Below are 21549 nucleotides of genomic sequence, written 5' to 3' on the forward strand. Positions count from 1 at the left end.
GGAATTAAGTTCATGATTTCCTCAGACCCTGCTGGAACTCAATGCATTTCTTTAAGAAAAGTTACTAGAAACAGCGGTTGGGCTTCTGTTTAGAGAAATTATGGGTAGTGAGTCTTCTCCAGGCTGACCTAATGGCATTATTTCTATGGGAGGGTGTATTTGGGGCTTTGCGACATATTAGCCTTAAAAGGAAATTCTAGAATATAGTCCACCCAACTCGGAGACAGAATTACTTCAAGGAGTCCAAATACACAGCCTGCTCACTTTATGCGGAAGTTTGCAAATTATTTTGAAAAGATAGGAGGTTCCACCTATTTGGGGTGACTTCCAAGCTCCGGTCATTGTCACCTGTCTACACGTGTTGAAACTCAAGGTTGAGCACAGGGAATTAGGTGAGTGAAGAGGCAGCCGCAGGCACTGCATTTGTCACCCCTTCCTCCAGTCCCAGGTCCCTGGCCCGTCTGGGTCTGAGGCAGGAAGTACTGAAGAGGTTCAGCCACGGGGAGTTTTAATGTCTTTCACCCATTTGCATGCAGAGCTGGGGATCAGAGCCACACTCAGGCTCTCTTGGCCACTCTGTCACCCACTTTCAGGGAAACTCTGATCCTGCCTTGTCACTGACCCCTGCATCCTGAGATGTCCAAAGCTGACAGGCACGCTCTCTTTTCTCTGACCCCTTTGTGGTAACAGCCCTCCTGCCCTGCTCAGAGGCTAGGGCTCTTGCTTGGTTGCCTTCCAGGAGCTTATCTGACCCCCCACGCCCTGCAACTCCTGGCCATGCACGATCATCAAGACACCTGGGTCCTTTCCCGATTCTGTCTTATCTTCTTCGCCAGGAACTGGAACCCTGCCCTAAAATTTCAGCATAGGGTCACCTTTTCTATGCCAGCTTATTTCTTTACTTGAAAAGTAACATCCTCCTTAGAAAAACTTCAAACCTTGTAGAAGTGCATTCCTCACAGTCCTCTCTTAGTCACCCTTAATCATGAATTACATATTTTTTAGTTCTCTCCCCTATTCATATACTAGAACACAGGTATGCATTGTACCAAAACTCCTGCTATACCTGCTATTTTGCAGCTTTTTCCCACTTAACTATGCATCTGGGGCACCTTTCCATTTTGGCAAATAGAATCTGTTTCATGATTTAATGGCTATGTTGTATTTCATTATTTGGATGTGCCTTGATCTATCTAACTGGTCCCATTAATGGGCAATTGAAGTTTTTCCACCTTTTTGCTATTGCATATATTGCAGCCATGAATAATCTTAAACATATAAATCTTTGCACAATGGCAAAAGAGTTTCTCTAGGATAAATTCCTAGGGAGGATAGCCAGGTCAAATGGTATAAACATTTTAAATTTGAATAGATAAAATCACCTTCTTAAAGATGATAGCCAAATCATCTTCCTAAAGGGTTGAACTGCTTTGCTTTCCCACCACAGTGTGGTCAAGTGTTTGTTCCCTCCACCTCACCAACAGTGGCTAGCCTTTATAATCTTTACTAATCTGATAGGTGAAATGTTTTAGTGTGCATTAATATTTTTTTTTTACACGTCTTCCCATTGTAATGCTCTGGAGTGATAACCGATTACATGAAGTTGAACATTTTTCATGTGTTTATCGGCCATTTGTATTTCTTTAAATGCCTCTCCTAGCTTCTACTAATTATATGCACTTTAATTTCTCACTTCTGTGCTCTATCTTTCATCAGGAGTGGACCAATACTGGTCAGTGGCCTGTTAGGAGGTGAGTGGCAGGCTAGTGAACAAAGGTTCACCTGTATTTGTAGCTGCTCCCTAACCCTAGCATCACCGCCTCAGCTCCGCCTCAGATCATCAGGCATCAGATTCTCCTAGGAGCACTGGTCCCTGGGGCCAAAAAGGTTGGGGACCACTGCCTTCCAGGATGAGACATCCATTCCCTCCCTTCAGACCCCCATGCCGACTTCTACTTCCTGCCTCAAAGCTGGAGAGTGACATCCAGCCCAGGACTCGTGGTGGGAAAGACCTGGGTTGATTCCCAGCTGCTCCACAGATTGTTTGACCTTTGATAATTTTCTTAATCTCTCTGTGCCCCCGTTTCCTCATTTGAAAACTGAGATGGTCATTTTGTCTACAACAGACGGTTGCCTTCTGGATTAAACGGCATGATTTTTATATAAAGCACTTAGTCCTTGCCTCTTACCAGAGTCCTGGGGCCCAAACATTAATTAATGAAGCACCTTGGCTCAAATATAACACTTTCCAAGTAGGAGTATTCTGCTGTTTACCTCTCTTCTCTTTACTGTAATTGAGTTACATGAAATCAGAGGTTACAAAATACGGCTAAATGTAGCTATCCAATTTCTTATGTTTATACGGTGTTGTGAGCTTGGGGGCCATGTTGGGGTTGAGGCCAAAGCTCCAACTAGTGTGAGTACGGCCCTCTCAAGGAGAACAGCCTCTTGGTCACTTTCCTACAAAATGTGACCTAGAGTGGCCAGTTAAGGACCTGGGTGCTCAGGCCCTGGCAATAGATATCACCTTCAGCATCACAGTACTGACCCCTCCCCACTTCCTACAAGTGCACACGATCTGAGGGCTCCATCCTGTGTTCCCAGGAAGTCTGAGCTTCCTGTTTGAGTATTTATATTTCATGTGTCTATTTCCCTTACCAGAATCTAAGCTCCTTGATTTCAGAGACTGTACTTTACCATTTTAAGATCCTTGGTGCCCAAGACATAATTGGTGTCCATTAAATATTTTCTAGTTGACTTAAATTTTTAAAAATTTATTGACTCTTGTTATATAAAAAGTTTTTTTCTAGGTGCTATGGGAATACAAAAAAAGTTTAAAATGTATATATTCGGAAGGAGCTTATTATCCATTTGAGGGGATAAGCTCAATCATTCATTCAGTTATTCAACATGAGTGAGCATCTGAACTCTAAGTATATCAAGGTTTGTGCTTCTTTCTCAAGTGGCTTCCAATCTACTAAGGGAGACAGATATAAAATGTAAAATGAACCCAACATAATGTGATAAGTACAATGATATAGTTTCTAACAATTTAAAATATATATATAGTAAAACCAATAGCTCAAAACAGTCATGGAACTATCACAAAGCAGGGTATGACTTGGTATTTGTCAAGGGGAAGTAAAGTTCAGCTTTCCTAGGGATGACTTAGGTGACATTAAGAAGTATCTTCTGAGAAAGGGACTCCATGGAAAAATCCATGGCATTGGGAAGTCAACAGTCGCAACTACTGTTCATGGTGCATATCAGTCCAACAAAGGCCCAGAGAAAGCCTGCATTTTAAAAAAACAAAACAAAACAAAAAAAAACCTGTCTAACTTTGTTTGACCTAGTGTTTCCCACACTTGACTATGGAGCGCTTTTCCACCCAATATGGGAAATGCCAGTGTAGGTGCCACCTGTAATTAGAAGTTGGTGGCTCTTAACATTTTGGAGGTCGTGGACCTTTTGAGAAATTAATGGTGGCGTAGGAATGGTGCACAATTCATGCATTCTTTGAACCCCATCCGAAACCCCTCTTTATGATCAGAGAAAGAAAAGAAGGAGGCACATGATGGAGACAAAAGAAGGTGGAAAAGATGGGTCTTGTTCAGTTCCAGTCAGTTCGACTGTGAGGGAGAGGGGACCACAGTGGAGTTGGAGGAGGCCAACTGTGGGAGGCCTGAAATGCCTAGTAAAGAATGAACAGTCCTTAATGATTGATCGGCTGTGAAGGTCAAGGGAGATGCAAGGCTGAAGATCAAGCTACTAACAGACACTGGAGTCAGTTTAAGAGTATTTACAGAAATAGCAAAGTCATGGAGCTAAAACTTTAATGTGGCAAAACCTATGTTATTATCATGCTTGAACTGTCCCAACTTGCCTTTACTAACTAGTGCTGAGTTTCCCAACTGAAAATTTATTTTACGAATTGAATTTGCCATCTAATTGGGCATCTTACCTTGAACAGTTAAAAAATCAGACTGGTCTGACTTCTAATTTTAGAAGGAATCTGGCTGACCTGCATTGCGCTGTTGCTATCTGGGGCCGGTTACCTGGGTGACTAGATTTACAATATGTCAGTATGCAAATACCATCTGCCCAAGAGGAGGAGAGAAGAAAGGCCTCCCTCCTCTGGGGTTTGTCAGCAGTTCTGGAAATGTCCTCCTCTCGGAATGGGATGGAAGGAAGAGAAGAGAAAGGAAAACCAGAGAAGGAGATGTGATTTTTCACTTTCAGAGCCTTTTTCTCACTCTTTTCCTGCAAAAGAGTTTAGGGTTTGCCTTATAGACAGTCCTATAAGGAAGATTTTTAGGGATAGGCGTGTGAGGTTTAGATTATACATTTCTTCTAGGGGAGTGAGCAGAAAGGGTAGCATAGGCCACTTCAGTGTATCACAAAACACTTAGATGCGATCGCTAATGAGGCCTTTGAATATGCGACTGTTGACTTCCCAATGCCATTAGGAACCTAATTTCCAATCAATCAGAATATATGAGCTAGACCAGGAGCCCGCTGCCTTTATCAGGTGAGCGCTCAAGAGGTGGGTGTTCCATTTTCCTACACATCAGGTAGACCAGGTGAGCTGAACGGATTTTTCTCCCATAGAATATCTATAGTCAGCTCCCGTCCTGCGTGTTGGTTCAGGCTGGAGCTCAGAATGACATTGGGAAACATTCGAGTCTGAAGGCAGGGAAGTTCTATTCCTTATGAAATAACTGTCACGTCAGCTGTGAGCTACAGGAATGTCTTCGCCCACGCATTTTTTGAGTCCAAATTGGATGGAGTTATTAATTTTAATTTTTACTTTAACATCTCAAGGACTTGTATGGGTGGGTGTGCTTTAATTGCTGTGTATCAGAATTTGTGTAGGAGGAAGTGTTTCCAGGAGCAGGGCTGAGAACCTTGGGCTTTTGGCTTCTCATTTTGTCCCCCCCTGTTAACTTCTCATGTGACTTCTTCTCTCCTTGCTCTTTGGAACTGCTGTCTCCTACCTTTTAAAAAAAAAAAAAAAAGAAAGAAAAGAAAAAAAACCTCCTCCTAACATCGGCTAATACTGTCAGCAGTATGCAAGAGTAAAGAAAGTCTCTTTACTCACGAGGGTACTTTTCACTCAGCCTTATAAATAAAGAGCCTTTTATTTGGACATCAGGCAAGCGGGAGAGGAGATTAATGACTGACACAGGAGAGGGTAGATCCTGGAGCTCAACTGCCTGGGGTCAAATCCCAGCTCTACCACTCTTTAGCTGGGTGGCCTGGGGCAAGTTACTTGACCTCTCTGTGGCCCAGTTTGTTCATTTGTAAAACAGGGATAATAATACTACCTACCTCATAGTGTTGTTATGAGGATTAAATAAGTATAAATGCTTTAGGACCATCCTGACCCTAGAGAAGTTAGCACTATGTGATAGCTTTTATTATTATTTCTGTCTGTATCTTCAGTGGTCCTGGGAAATCGTGCAGTTTTGTTGTGAGCAAGTAAATGTCCAATATTTATTTGCAGGCTACGATTTCCCCCTTCCTTCTCGCCTAAGCTGATCCTGTTCACGCATAGATCAAGCCACATTTTCTGTGTGACATCGTCCTGGAAAACTTTAGCCCGTGTTGCTCCTCCGTTCCTGGCCCCTTGCACAGCTTCCGCCTGTGCCTCATAATTAGTGCATTTGGATGTGCTGTCTTAGCTTCTCATTGTCTGTCATGTCAAGTTTAGCTCTTTGTTGTCCCAGCAGAGTAATGAAGAGATGACACGTGGCTGAATAGTTGCCCACGATATTTGTTCATTGGACGTACCGAAGTGTAAAATACAGTGAGTGACATGAGCAAGCGAGGCCACACTTGTCCCATAGCTTACCCTTGGCTTTTGAAGTCACTTGTTTGACTTTCTCGTTTCTCCAGGTCACTTAAAACTATCAAAAGTAAGTATGAGACATTATTGGCGGGAATGTAAAATGGTGCAGCTGCTGTGGGACAAAACAGTTTGACTGTCCCTCAAAGGGTTAAACATAGAGTTACAGTATGACCCAGCAATTCCACCCTAGGGCTCTACCCAAGAGAAATGAAAACCTACGTCCACGCAAAGACTCATACACATATGTTCATAGCGGCATTATTCATAACAGCCAAGAAGTAGAAACAACCTAAATGTCTATCGACAATGAATGAATGAATGAACAAAATGGAACATTATTTAGTAATAAAAAAGGAAGGAAATAGCGACATTTGATAGAATATGGATGAATCTAAAAATATACGAAATGAAAGCAATCAGGCACAAAAGGCCACATGAGATATGATTCCGTGTATGTGAAATGTCCGGCATAGGCACATCCATAGATACAGAAAGTAGATGAGTGGTTGCCCAGGCCTGGGAGGAGGTGCTCATGGGAAGTGCTGATGGGTGTGGCGTTTCTTTTTGTGATAATGAAAATGTTCTGGAGTTAGATAGTGGTGACGGTTGCACAACCTTGCGAATATACTAAAATCATTAAATTGTATCCTTTTTAAAAAAAGTGTGAGAAACTACTTAAGTCTATTATAAAGTATGAAGCCACTTCCAAGATTACTTTTTCAAGAGTAGCTGTTACCTAAAATAGATTTTAAAAAGTGACTTAATCCCCAAGAAAAACGTGAAAAATGCAAATGACCAGGAATGGCTTTTTTTCACTCAAATCTTTGAATATAAATCATATATATTCATATACATAAGTAAATTCTGCAGGACTGTTTGCTGCCTTCTACATTGTGATTCTGTCATTTACTACATTCTTGGCTGGGCCATCAAAATAATACTGAATGCAGCTTCTATAACAGAAATAGAAGGGCCTTTTCAGGTCATGCCCACCACCACCCCCACCCCTGGACTCCCTAAGGTAAAAATTCATAGCTGCCTTTTTGTGGTGCCCTTAGAAAGTGACTTAACTGTTTGTGAATGTGTTGGGCCTTTTTGACTTAAAGGGATTTATTGTTTTGAGTTTATCTTATGTTTGCAACCAGATCATTTCCAAGGGACACCCTACAACCCCTGAAAAATAATCAGCTCGGATCATCAGTATTTCATCAGAAGGGTATACTGATTGTTTCTACTTCTTGGTCATTTCTGGTTTAAATAAATAATATTGAAATCTCTCCTAGGGCCATCTCAGTACTTATTTAGAAGAAAGGTTTGACATGCCCAGGCACCACCTAAAATGAACTTTACAAGAATGGCAGATCCAAGAAAGAACCTAGAATTGACTTTAAAACATCCTGTGATCACTTCACACCCTTTAGGATGTTTATTATTTTTTGTAAATGGAAAATAACAAGTGTTGGCGAGGATGTGGAGAAATTGGGATTCTTGTGCATTGCTGCTGGGAATACAAAATGGTGCAGCTGCTGGGGAAAACAGTTTGGTGGTTCCTTAAAACGTTAAACATAGAAATACAATATGATCCAGCAATTCCATGTCTAGATATTAACTCAAAAGAATCAAAAGCAAGGACTCAGATACTTGTACACCAGTGTTCATAGCAGCATTATTCACAATAATAACCAAAGGGTGGCAGCAACCCAAGCGTCCATCAGCACATGAGTAGATAAACAGAATGTGGCATGTACATATAATGAAATATTATTCAGCCTTAAAAAAGAATGGAATTCTGAAACATGCTGCAGCGTAGATGAACCTTGAACGCATTACGCTGAAGGACACATACTGTGTGATTCCGTTTCTGTGAGGAATCTGAAATAGTCACATTCATAGAGACGGAAAGTAGGTTAGAGGTTTCTGTGAGGTCGTAGGTTTCCATGGGGTCTAATTGGTCGCGTTTCTGTTTGAGATACTGAAAACATTTGGAAATGTACGGTGGTGATGGTTGCACGACAATATGAACATACTTAATGCCACCGAACTATAAACTTAAAAACAGTTAACATGGTAAATTTCGTTGTGTATATTTTACCACAATTGAAGAATGGAGGAAAAAACCTGTAAAGAACTCCACTTCCTGTTTCTTGTTTAGTCTGCTACATTCTTTTTTCTCCCAACTCCTTGCAAACGCGATCAGTTATATTTCACATCGGCGTCGCCTCGGGTACTTGTTTCCGTCTTCCTTAGGAGGGGTCAGGGAGAGATGGAAGGCTACCACCTGTTGATAGGGAGAGGGCAGGGCAGCACTCGGCCTTCAAAGTACCGGTTGATAGACTATCTCTCCAGACCATTAGAATAATTCCGAAATGAAATAAGAGTTCAGAAGATAGATTTTTAAATGTAGCAATTCCTGGAAATGTACCCAATTTACTCTGTCTTGCCTGTCTTCGTTAACAGTCTCGGGAGAGCCACAGCTGACAATCACATGCTTTTCTCAGTCAGTTATCTGTGTCTTTTTACCAAGAAAGTACCCCTAGGCTGCCATTGCTTAAGAAAATGGTGCCTTCCCTATAACCAGCCACATCCAAGTACTGTACCACGCATGTGAAACTTGCCGCCTTTCCTCCGAAGTGGGGCGAAGAAGGTGATGGAACTTTCCAAACTGAGTTGTAACTTGGTCATAACTCTCTTGGCATTGCTGGATAGTTAGCGGAGCCCTGAAAACACTTGCCAGGCCAGCTAGCTCTTAAGTAAGCAAAGGGGTTCAGTGACCTTCATATGTTACTGAGCTGCTGTTATTCTAGGCATGAAGTGTCTTGAATACCTCTTTCAAAACATTAAGAGCTACCATTGTTTGATTGTACATGAAACAGCACGTGCATTCACTTTGCCCTTCTGGTCTCCGAAGGTCTCAAAGACACGAAAACCAATTGCTGTGATTCCTGCAAGTGTATTTGTGCTTTTAGCCGGTACTACTGTGTCCCTCGATGCTAGCACTTACGTTCTTAAAGCATTGATAAGTGCACTAGGCTTCATAAACAGGGGCTTTTCTAATTCTGGAAAGACCCTGCTACCCCCAGAGTAGCGAGACCTCTCTCCTGGGAACACCTGATCATGAGGCCAAGGTTAAGGAGACGAGCATGGACCAAGGTGGGTGGCAAGGAGATGGTGCCGGGTACATTTCCTGGGAAGTGCTATCTCAGTTCCCCCCGCTTTTGGTCTTGTGATTGGTTGTGGATTTATATTCCGTAGTAAACACAAGAGCCTTGATTGCTTTCTAAAGGTCAGACCCATCACCAAACCTCTCCATTTACTTGAGTTGCAGTTGGTGTCACATTTCTTGGCAAATGGTTTGATAGCTCTGATGGAAGCGTCAAGTTCCTTCAGCCCATGTTTTCAAGGTGGAACTCCTCAGAGAACCCTCTTCTTCACCAGCGACCAGGTCTGTCTTGTTCTTAGCTCTGTCTCCAGTGCCTACAGGGCCTGCCTGGCACACACGAAATGCTCGTTAAATGCACGAACAGACAGAACTCACCAGAACCAGAACTGTCCCCACAACCATTGTATGGAGAAATCCCATATTCTGCCACGAAGGGCCTATAATCTTGATGTTTTTGAGCTGAGTTCCAGCAGTTTCAGTCTTTGCTCTCTTCGTGGCTGCCCATGACACTCATGAATGGCTAATTTGTTCGGCTTCTCATTTGTAAATACGAAGGATGACAACACCTCCTTTAGCCAACGCTTATAAAGTCGCCTCTCTGTGCTGCATGTGATCATTTTGGCTTTTCAGTTTGTGCATCAAATAAATTCTCAGGGCTAGAATAACACCCCCAAGGGCGAGTCAGTGTTGGAAGGAGCAGATAACATGTGCACTCTTTTTATATACTATAAAGAATATCGTTACCCTCCTGTATTCGGTCGAGTTGATTCTGCTTCTGATGGCTGAGTTCTGAAGACCATTCGCACAGTCTTGTGGCGGCCACAGGCATAGAGTTGTGCTCGCAGCAGCACAAAGCGTATCCCGAGCCCTTGCCTTGGCATCGAGTTGCCGTATTTCTATTCAGTTCAGTCCAAAACTCAGGGTGGGTTAAGCATCAGTGTACGATGTAGTTTATATTAGTTTGTCACAAAAGGGGGACTTTTTTTTTTTTTTTGGAATTAAATGTCAATAACCCAGCTCCTTCTTAAATCTTCTTATCAGCTTTCTCGTTCCTGCACCCTAGCATAGTGACACAGGCATTACGTAAACAAGGCGCCTCAGAGGGCCGCTTATAAAAATCCAGGAGAAAAGATAGATATGTGATGATGCACTGATATCCTGAAATATGAGCTGCAGGTTTGTATTTTCTTTGTGGGATCGGATATTGGTTTTCGTGGTGTATTGACCTGGCCGGGAGAGATCTGACGAAACACTAAAGAACTTTACACCTTTTTTTCTTTTTTCTTTTTACCTCCCTGTCTATGTGGAGAAATCAGGACATTGAATCACAGAGCCAGAAAGACTGTGTGTGGGGTTACCCAGAACCCAAATCAGACCCAGCCCTTGTAGGTAAAAAAAAAAAAAAATACACACTGCCTTTCCAAAGGAAAAAGGAATTGGAATGATCTCGCTGTAGAGTCACTCTCAGGCGGAACCCCAGGCTAAGGAGCAAATGGAGGGGCTAGGCTCTGAAAGTGGCAGTCACGTTCAGTGAAGAGCCGGTGTTCTCACTGTCCCGTGTGAAGTTTGGGAGCATCAGAATGCGTTTGTATTCAGTTTATCACCGGTGTCTTTGCGACGTGTCACAGACAGCACCGCATTGCTCAGAAGCATCAGCAACGTGAATCCTCCAGAATGCTAATATTAAAGACATCTAAGTTTAGGGCATGGCCACCCAGACGATGCCCCAGGCAGGGCAGGAATCGGGAGTGTCTCATGCAACATTGTCTCTGAGTGACGTACATGTTACAGTTCTCCTGTCTGCTCAGCTTGATACCTTCAAATAACCTTTCAATCCAAAGATCCATCAAACGTAAAAGTCCTGTCCTTTTTACAAAACTGTCTCATGATCTTAAAAATAGAATCATTGTTGGATGGCCACCTCGAGGCATGAAGCGGATGAGCCACACTCACTGAAAAATGACATGCTCCCAGGCTTTAAAAAATTTTGTTATTAAGATACACATCACATAAAATTTACCATTTAAACATTTTAACGTGTAGTGTTCAGTGTCAATGAATGCATTTATGTTGTGTAACCATCACCACCGTCTCTCTCCAGAAACGGTTTCATCGTCCCAAACTGAAACTCTGTACCCATTAAACACTAACCACCACCCCCCCTGCCCACCGCCCCAGGCCCCCTGGAAACCACTATCTACTTCCTGCCTCTATGAATTTGACTACTTTAGAGACCTCATGTAAGTGGAAGGTCCCAGGTTTTTTTTTATAATATTTTGGAAAGTGTTCAATCTGACTACCATCCACTGGAATTTACGGAAGGAAAAAGTAGCCTTGGGCAAATGGTCCAGTTTCCTGTTTTTTGTTGGTTGGTTTTTTTGCATTGTACAGAAGCGTATGGCAGATGCCTTGTTCTCTTATCCTTTATAGAACCGTAGCGTAACAGCGAAACGAATGAAATACATCTTCACGTCCCAGTTAGACGTGTCCTCACACAGAAGGAGCGATAGCTCCAGTGGTTCGTACATAGTCTTCTATTTTACGAAGCCTTTTAATTTGTATGTTTTTTCTCATTTGATTCTCACCATGTCCTGTGAGATATTTTGCTAGTCCCATTTTAATGATAAGAAACTGTGGCTCAGATAAGTAAATTGTCTAAGGTTGCAAAACTAATCAGAGGCAGAATCAGGACTTCGGCTCCAGGTTTTCAATTTTAAAACCTCGGCACTTTTCACCATAGCATACTGTGAACAATTATCACCTCTCTAGAGGTCCAGGGGATCGCCAGTTCTCAGGAAGACAGGGCACCTCCAAATACAACCCTAATTACCAGTGCTCCAAGACACATGGAAACCCTTGGCCTGGCTCCGTCACCCGTCCAGCCAGCCTCTGAGGTCTTGGTGTGGCCTAATGGCCTGACTCTCAATCCCCGTTGGACTAGATTAGAGTCTAGACCAGCATTTTGTCCAGTAGAAATAAGTGAGTCACAAACGGGAGCCACATACATTATTTAATATTTTCTAGTAGCCGCATTAAAAAAAAGAAACAGATGAAGTTAATTTCAAGAATATACTTAATGCACCATACCCAAAATACTATCGTTTCAATATGTAATCCCAAATATAAAAATTATTAATGAACTATTCTAATTTGGGGGGATGAGAGGGTGTTACCAAGTCTTCAAAATCCAGCGTGCATTTTATACCTACAGCAATCTCCAATCTGATGCTAAATTTTCATCAGAGATACTAGATCTGAATTAGGATTCTGTAAAATTTTCAATTGAAAAAGATTTATATACCCAAGTTGTTTCAAATATATTTAGAAGTTTTCTAATAGGTGAATTGAGTGTCAACTTTTCAATTGAAATGAATTGAAATTACAATTAAAGAAAATTTAAAATTCGGCTCCTCTGTGGCATGGGCCACATTTCAAATGCACACCAGCCATATATGGCACGTGGTCACCGTACCAGACAGCACAGGTCTCGGGGAACAGCTAAGGCTGGCCCAGACTGGACCCATACCGGACCCATACCAGTGGTCTAAAAAGGGGGGTCAGCAAACTTTTTCTGCAAATGGCCAGAGAGTAGACATTTTTGACTTTGTGGGTTCTACGGTCTACATTGCAACTACTCATCTCTGTTGTTGTATCATGAAAGCAGCCACAGAATGAATGAGCTTGGCTGTGTTCCAATAAAACTTTATTTAAAAAAAAAAAACAGGCCAGCCCACACAGCTTCCTGACCGATGGACCAGAACATTTGTCCTGGAGCCTTAGCTATGCTATGGGATTACAGAGAACGAGCTCCAGCCTCTAGCATTCTGAGATGAGGTTGTTAAAACCTGGACCCGCGGTATCTCTTTTCCTGTGTGTAATTACAGTTTGGGCACTATTTGGGTGAGGTCTGCCGTGCACCTGAATCCTGGATGATGTTTTATCTTTGAGACACTCTATTCGGCAGGCCCCTTGCGCATCATGAGACAGTTGCTTCACTGTGCTTTGAGGTCCATGTGTTGAAAGTGGAGAAGCCTGGAAAAAAGAGTTTCGACAAAAGCATTAACAGTGTTGTGAACTTGGCGGGAATCTCCCTAGAATACCAAATCGTATTAGCCTCGGCCCTTCCTTCGTCCACACAGCCAGAGGAGGACTGGCGGGAATAGCGCGCATTTCACAGATGGAAAAATAACAGGACACCACGTTAAGTCAGAGGACAGGTGTTTCTCCTTGGTTATTGGGTTTTGTGGCATCCATCCATTTTGAAGGTAAAGGCGAAAGTAGATGTAAATTCTGATTCCCAGCCTGGGGCCTTGAGGACCCAGTCATAGCATCAGGGGATAACCCGATCCAGAGTCAGTGATATTTATCGCAAAGCGAGGTTCCCACATTTTATATCATTGTGACCAGTGGAGGAAGAGAAAGAGGGCAGGAAGGGAGGAGACAGGGATTGTTTGGAAGAAAGATGACACCCCTTTTGTTCTTTAGGGTGGAGGAATAAGGGAGGCTGGCTTGCAGAGATCCGTAAAGCTCAGTAGTTGGGGAAGGGGGCATTTAAGTGAAAATCAGTCTTAGCTTGGAGTTCTGGTGAGCCTGAAACTTTGGGTCTAGTACCTCTCCCAGCAAGGATGAAGCTCAAAGTGTTGTTGGTGCTCGGTTAATAGTCCCTTACATACTCAGGAGTTTTGGCCTGGGGTTGCCTTTTCTAAAATCGAGGTTTGAGGCTCAACTGCATTAAGGTGCTTGTGCCCAGCCGTTGAGTTTGCAAAGTACAAACTGATAAAACCGCTTGGCTTCTCCAGGCACATCATGCAACCCTGCCTTCTCTCAAGTTTTACAGTGCCGTGTGCAAGTGGGAAGGATCTGAATCCCCATGATGTTTTTTGACTACGGTGATAATTACTCGGGGTAGCTATTTTGACGATGGCTCACACAGAGGCCCAGCCCTACAGTGCAGAGCTGTCTCTAACTATAATTGCTTGTAATGATGATTACCTAAACTCTGGAATTATAACAATAGATTTGACAAAGTTGGGGCATAATTGCTCTACCATTTCATATGTGAGCACAGTTTAAACAACTTTGATCTTTTAAACGATATCAGACTTTCATTATTCATCTTCTGAAATAGCAGAGTTCAGAGGCAGTGGATCTGAATGATCCCCCCCTTTTAAGCCCAGGGAGGCAGTTCACCTGTTAGAGAAACAAGCTGAAGTTACATGGAGAAGAAAGAGTACAGACCTGTGGTGGTAAATCCCAGCTCTGTCACCTGGAAGCCATGTGGCATGGAGAGAATCTCTCACCTCTCTGAGACTCAACTTCCTCATCTGTAAATGCCTACCTGCATGAATCATTGTACTAAAAGTGAATATAAAGCACCTGACTGGTGCCTCACAGTAACAGGCAATCAATTAAGCTACACTCTATCGCCTCCATCATCTTGATGATCATTTGACATATGAGTGTCTTTGGAGTTGGTGATCAGGGCTGTGGTATTTTCACTAAATTAGAGACAGAGCTTTGCAAGAAATTAGCATTAAAGAAGAAACAGGCCACCTAAAGATAGGACATTTTGGCCTGGGCACCACCGTATCTTACTGAGCAAGTCCTAATGAATGCCTTTGCCTCTCTCTCTCAGCATTTAGTGTGCATTTGAGTAAGATTTCCAACTTCCCCTACCCCCAGAATCTGAATGTAAAAGCACTGGGATGGCCTAGGACTCGGCATTTTTAGGAGTGTGTCTGAGATTTTGGGTGATTTTGAGACAGATGGTTCAAGGACTAACTCTCCAGCCCTCTTCCCCTGAGAAGCCTCTTGATAAATGTGTCTGTGGGTCAGTTTGTGGTTTATAAACAACAATAACAAAACCTCTGCTTCTGGACGGCCCAGCTCTGGCCCACACCCAGAAGAGCAGGCCTGATTTGCTTGGGAAGGAGAGAAGTGACAGCTGCAGAGCCCTTGACCATCTCAGCGTCTGGGCTTGAGTGTCCCGCCAGCCCCCAGAATGTCACCTATGTTACTGCATCCGGAATCTGTCAGTCGCCCCCAGACTGACGCTATCTTAGTGAGCTAAGGCTGATGTCTGCCCTGCGCTGGCTCACTCAGGAGCCACTGGAATGAATGATCAATGAGGCCAGGCAGCCAGGCCCTCCTCTGACCACTGGTGAATCAGCTGCCGGCTGCCTCGGCCCATTCCCTTCTCCTCAGAGCAGGAAGCACTTGAGCTGAGCGCAGCCAGAGCTGGATCGCGTCTGGCTAATGCCTTTTCTGTCGTGTATTGTCCTTGATCCCATACATTTTACATATGTCAGTAGGTTGGAGCTCCTGAAGACAGTCCCTTCTGACAAATCCCCCACTAATGACCTTGACAGAATTTTGGTGCAGGGGTGACTGCTTTCAGAAGCAGAGTCAAACTAAAAAAATAAATAAATAAACAAATAAGGTGAAGATCACATAATAAAATTAACCATTTAAAAATCAGTTCAGTGATGGCTAATGTATACATAATATAATGCATATATTATGCAACCATCACCTCTGTTCAGATCCAAAACACTTTTATCACCGCAAAAGGAAACCCCATACCCTCTGTCTTAGTTTCCCAGGGCTGCCATAACAAAGCACCACAGACTGGGTAGCTTAAACAACCAGAATTTTATGGTCTCAGAGTTGTGGATGTTGGAAGTCCAAGATCAAAGTTTCAGCGAGCAGCCTCGGTCCCCTCTGAAGGATCTGTTCCAGGTCAATCCTTGGCTTGTCGATGGCTGTCTTCTCCCTGCATCGATTTATCTCATCTTCTTTCTGTGCGTTTCTGCATCACCTTCCCCTTTGTATATGGACACTCGTCCTATTTGATTAGTGCCCACCCTGATGACCTCGTTTTAACTTGATGAACTCTGTAAAGACCCTATCTCCACCTAAGGTCACATTCTGAGATACCGGGACTTCAACATATGAATTCGGGAAGACACGATGCAACCTATAACACCCATTAAGCAGACTGTATCAGTAACAGTACTTCATTCCTTTTTATGGCTGAATAATATTCCATTGTAGGCAATAGCTTATTGTTGAGCGCCAGCACAAAGTAACTACCAGTGGGCAGCTGAGGACCCTGTTATAGGCTTGCGCGCCTATATAGGCTTACGTACACGTAAGGTGGAGTGTTGACCTCATGGGTATATCTCACAGATCTCAATCTACAAGCTTTTTCTTTTATTGTCTTTCTCCTTGAAAACGTGTTCGTCTTTATGAGCAAAAGTAAGCTTCTGATCCCAGAATTTGTTTTAAAAATTGATTTTATCTTTGATTTTCCTCTGTCCCGTTCCTGCTCTTATCCTCAGCGACTCCCCCACCCCCACCCCCACCCCCAGCGCACATACACTCATGTCGACAGTATTTTATATGCCTATCGTCCTGGGGATGGCTGTGGCACAGACTGGAAGCACTTTTCAGAAGACCCAGCTGGCTGCTGCTCCCATTGTCATGGTTACCATGTCTGGTCCCTGGGGCTGGCCTCAGACCAGAGCCTTTCAGAATCTCTTCACACTCCCCCCCTGACCCCTGCCTCAGGACGAAAGCGAGACCCTCAGCCGTGTGTACCCTCACAACTGACTGCACTGCCGATCTGTACATTTCACCTATTTGATTAGTGCCCATTTAAAAGCCGTTTCTCTCTCTCAGGCATGTGGACGGAAACCTGCATCCTTGCTGGCCTGGGCTCTTTGGGGAACAATCCAGAGCTGTCATTAGCCTGCCGCAGACACAGGCCCCCTTCCCCTATCCCAGGGGCCCTGATGATGAGGGCACTGTGTGTGTGCGTGTGCGTGCGCGTGTGTGTGTGTGTGGTGTGTGTGTGTGGTGTGTGTGTGTGCTTTGTGTCTGTGTGTGTGTGTGTGTGTGTGTGTGTGTGTGTGTGTGTGGTTTCACACCGAATCTGCAGGAAGGACCATAGCAGTCTTGCGTCGTACTGCCTGCCGACTCTTACTTCCCTCACGCAAAAGTCATTTTATTCCTTTCCCCCCACTGTTTGTCTCTCTCTCTTCCTCCATCAAATTAGTTTGGCCACCCTGCAAGTTCACGGGATGAAGAAACGCCTGCCGGCCCCAGGGTTTTCCAAGAGTCAGAAAGGAGAGTGGAACAGTTGAAAAATGAAGATAGGGCAGAAAGCGTTCATATCCTATGTTGTTGCACATTATCGTTTTCATATAAGCACATGCGGCCTCTGGAACCTCAGGCTGGAAGGCTCTACCTTGCTAATGGAATTGGATTAAAAGGAGTTAAAAGATACTGTAGATTTTCCTCATGGTGGGTCGGCCTTTAGAACACAGGTTTCACTCCTGGTGTGGCCTGGGCATCTGGAGTTTTTATATGCTTCCAGGTCATTCTAATGTCCGGCCACCTTTGAGAATTGCCGTTCTAAGGCACAGAGGCCTCCATGAGAGTTGAATACTTTGCAAGGTGATGGAAGAGACAGATGACATCTAATCCTCTTGTGCCCAGCAATGCAGTTAATCAGGCAGAAAGAAGGGACAGAACACACCGTAGCCTGTCTTTTGCCGAGAAAAACAGGACTTCAGCTCCACTTAATCGTGTAGGGCCAGGTGGGAAGGGGGACTTCAGCGCTCCCGCCTCCCTGCTGCTGCTACCCACAGGTTGGTGGGCTGCCAGACCCTAAAGACCGCCAGGCACCTCAGCGAGCATCCGCCAAGGGGATGCCAAACGCTCACAGGAACACGCCATTTTTACATTCTACTCACCACTAGTTCTGCTGCTCATTCCAGAGGAAAAGTAACCTCAGGCCCACGTGTCTGCTTTCTCCTCGCAGCAGAATATGCCGATGATGTTAGTTGTTTGTGGCACCGTTTTCAAAAGCAAAGGTGGGGCTGACCTCTCCGTCTCTGTGTTTTGCAGTACAAAATCGGACAGCTATACATGATCAGCAAGCACAGCCACGAGCAGAGTGACCGAGGGGAAGGCGTGGAGGTCGTCCAGAATGAGCCCTTCGAGGACCCCCACCACGGCAACGGGCAGTTCACCGAGAAGCGTGTGTATCTTAACAGGTAAGGAAGTGGCGGCAGCTGGGGGTCCCACCTCAGGGCTCTCTCACCACACAGGACCCCCCACTCCCTCCCACCCGCACCAACCTGGACCCACTGCACGACTGAGGTAGAGGTGGCGTCTGAGATAAAGCCTGAAAAAGTCATTACCACCAGCCTAGTTGCTTCCAAAAACAGAATCCCCTGTGTTCTGCCAAATAGTCCTCAACTGCATTTCATTAGGAGGGGTTTTTCTCCCACTTTTCCTGCCCCTTCGGTGGTGACACGTTAAAGTGAAATCTAATCTTAAGGATTAAAGGACTCGGCCTTCTCCCTGGGTTCAGCGTTAGTGGCAGGAGAGACATGGCTCTGCCCGTAAGGTGCAGAGAAGTGTTGAAGGTGGCAGTGTGCCATCGGGGTCTTGATTTGGTAAGGTTTCCACTTAACTGCCAAGTGACCGCTCAGGTGTCTGCAAAGGGAATCGACAAAACCGTCCCCTGTGACCAAAGTGCTAGGCAGCGCTAAGGCGGTTTTCATTTCTGAAGTGGACCCATCCTCCTCGAGGTAGGAGTGTCCTCTCTCCTCTGGAAGGGTGAAGATTGGGAGATTATAAGTCAGCACTAATCAGGACTTCCGTTTCTGCTTTGCAAAACGCATTCTTTTATCTCCTGCTGCGTTTCCTTTCACTCTTGATTATTGGGGCTCGTCTGATCTTCTCCCCTCCCAGACACCCCCCTCCAGCTTATTTTCTTCCTTTCACTTCTTTTCCGGGTCAGAAATTTCTAGTCACAAGCCATATGGACTATATTTTATGGAAAGTAACACTCGATTCCCGTAAACCAGTGTATGACTAGTCTGGTCTTTGCTAATCATTTTCATGAATACTCTTCACCCCCCCACATATGGCCTCTCCAGTTGGCCCGTATGTGGTTATTCAGAAAGGATTTTCAACCTAATCGCTGGACAGTTTGCCCCCCGTTTATTCATCAACACTCATGAATATTTGTCCATTCTCCGTGCCTTGGCCATGGTTAGAGGTTTCTGGGAGGAGCCATCTTAGGATTCCACCCTCCGACAGACTGAAATGGACTGTTCCTTCTCAGTGGGAGAGTTTGGTTCCTGTCACTTGTGCGTGGAGATCTCTCAGGCCAGTATCCTGACTGTGAAAGCCTCGGGCTGATTCAACCAACTCATTTTTTAATCTGCCCAGGGGATGCAATACCAGAGAATTCATGAATCACAATGAAATGTAAATTAGATTGATCCTGTTCGGCTGCTAGTGGCTGTGAATTCCCAGGATTGGAACCAGTTCATCTTCGGAGCCAGCTGTTGATTTGCAGGAGGAGCCGAGCTCCAGTCTCTCCTGGGGATGGCTTTCTTACAGAGACAGGTTTCTCAGTGTGCTGCTTTGCCGTTGTTAGTGTGGACAGTGTAATTCAAATAACGAGCAGAGATCATCTCCGTAGAGCAAAGAGAAGCGAGCGAGGGAGATGCAAGAAAATAGAGACAGACCCACAGAAAATTTCATTTCTTGCCAATCGATTATTTTCCCAAGTTTTTGCCTGGGGACTATTCTTTATGTACCAAATTTGAGAAAAATTTTAGAAAACTTTATAAATTTTTCTGAAACAGGACAAGAAGTGTCCAGCTGTCTCTGTCATGTCTGTTTCTTCTATCACAATATATGATATTTATTTTAAAGGAGAATAATAAACATCAGTAAGAGGGAAATTTGTTATAAATAGGAGTTCCAGGAATAGGAACTAAAAAGATTAATATGGATCTTCCCCCACCTCGTTTGATAAACACAGGATGGAACATAACAATATAAAGCCGAGTTCCAAACAAAAACAGGGAAATCCTCAGGTACTAGAAATAAAGAGGAAGCTCAAACCAGAGTGGAAAGCAGATGAGCTAATGCTAAGGAAGTCTGAGGAGGTCAGAAATGAGTGTATACCCCAACATCTAGGGGGTGCCATGCCCACGAGGGGACAGGAAATGTGGCCTTGGCCCATGAAAAGGGGGAATTAGAACTGAGAATTGAGCATAAACATTGTTTGTTTTGAAGGTCAAAGGCAGAGAGGTTATTACTCAGAAATGCATATTGAAAGAACTACTAAAGGATGTACTTGAAGTCAAAGGAAATTGAACTCAGGAAAGAGGTGGGTGGGGTCTAGAAGTAATAATAAAGAAGTTGGTAAACAGCTGGGCAAATCCGAATGAACATAGAATGTTTTGAAAGTACTAATAATAATTAGGAGTGTATTTGTGGAATTTAAATGCTAGACAATAATAACAGAAGATGAGAGGGTAGTAATTATAATAAAAGACACTAAGTTGCTAATATTATTTAGGAAGAAGAGGGAGGTATTCATTAATTAAAACATTTGACAGGCAAGTGTACATATTCAAAATGTAAAGATAACCTGTAAAGGATATAAAGTCCAAGAGAACACTCGATCAATCCAATAGAAGGCAGAGGAAAAACAAAAAGAATCCTATAAAAAGCATGGCTAATAGAAAACCTACATTTTGATGGTAAGATAAATTGAAATATATCAGTGGCCGCAATAAAGCCATGTGAGTTAAATCCTAAACCTGATCCTAGATCAACAAATATATCACAATGCTGACAAAATCACAAGGAGCCTAAAGTTATAATGGCTGATTTTATCAAACTTATAGATCAAGTAGACGAACAATTTAGCAAGTACAGAGAGGTAAACGACAGAATAACAAGCTTAATCTAGCGGGCACTAATATATCCAAAAACCAACATGCTTTTCAAACACATACATGTAAATGTACACAGTAGGCCGGAAATCAATCTCAACAAACACCAGAAAATCAATATCATGTAGATCTTATCGGTTGATTACAAAAAGAAATCGATAACAACAACAAAATAAACTTTTTCATCATACAGAAATGTAAAAAATTCTAAATATTGTCTGGGTTGAAAATGTTAGATATTCAGTTTTCCAACCACCTTTGCAGCTTGAGAGTGGCCAAGTGACCAAGTTCCAGCCAGTGAGGTGTAAGATTTTCCTCCCTGATAAAAAGAGAAAGATGTTCAAGAGAGGCACAATCCGCTTCTAAGAAAGGGAGGAAATGGATGGCGACTGTTGGGAAGGCACCCGATTGTGCCGCATGAACCTCGACAACAAAACCGAGCAATAACGGTGCGAAAAGGAAACTTCTAGACCCATCTCAGTTAAGAACACAGATGTGAAAATCTTACATAAAACGTTAGCAAATCAAGTACCTTGGACTGTGATAATAATTAATAATAATAATAATAATAATAAATGATAATAAATCATGACCTTGTCACATTTTTCCCTGTTAACATCAATATGAGAATTCGACAAGATTATTGGGTATAAAATCCATATATAAAAATCACTAGCACTATTATATAGCGGGAACAATACATGGGAAATATAATATTAAAAAATTCAATTTAAAAAAAAATTTCTTTTACAATGGAAAAAGAATAGAAAGAG

At 43.4% G+C, this 21549-nt stretch overlaps 1 protein-coding gene across 4 annotated transcripts in view; it reads left to right on the plus strand.

The window, feature by feature from the left end:
* The window catches only part of PITPNC1 (phosphatidylinositol transfer protein cytoplasmic 1), a 219402-nt gene that overhangs the window by 97368 nt on the left and 100485 nt on the right, over positions 1-21549 (plus strand). For all 4 annotated transcript variants that reach the window (XM_039859239.1, XM_039859240.1, XM_039859238.1 and 1 more), the window contains one exon: positions 17919-18067. In XM_039859239.1, the coding sequence (XP_039715173.1) occupies positions 17919-18067 (149 nt within the window). The remainder of the gene's footprint in view (positions 1-17918; positions 18068-21549) is intronic.

The sequence above is a fragment of the Pteropus medius genome, unplaced genomic scaffold (genome assembly GCF_902729225.1).
Source record: "Pteropus medius unplaced genomic scaffold, Ma_sr-lr_union100, whole genome shotgun sequence".
Taxonomy (NCBI): domain Eukaryota; kingdom Metazoa; phylum Chordata; class Mammalia; order Chiroptera; family Pteropodidae; genus Pteropus; species Pteropus medius.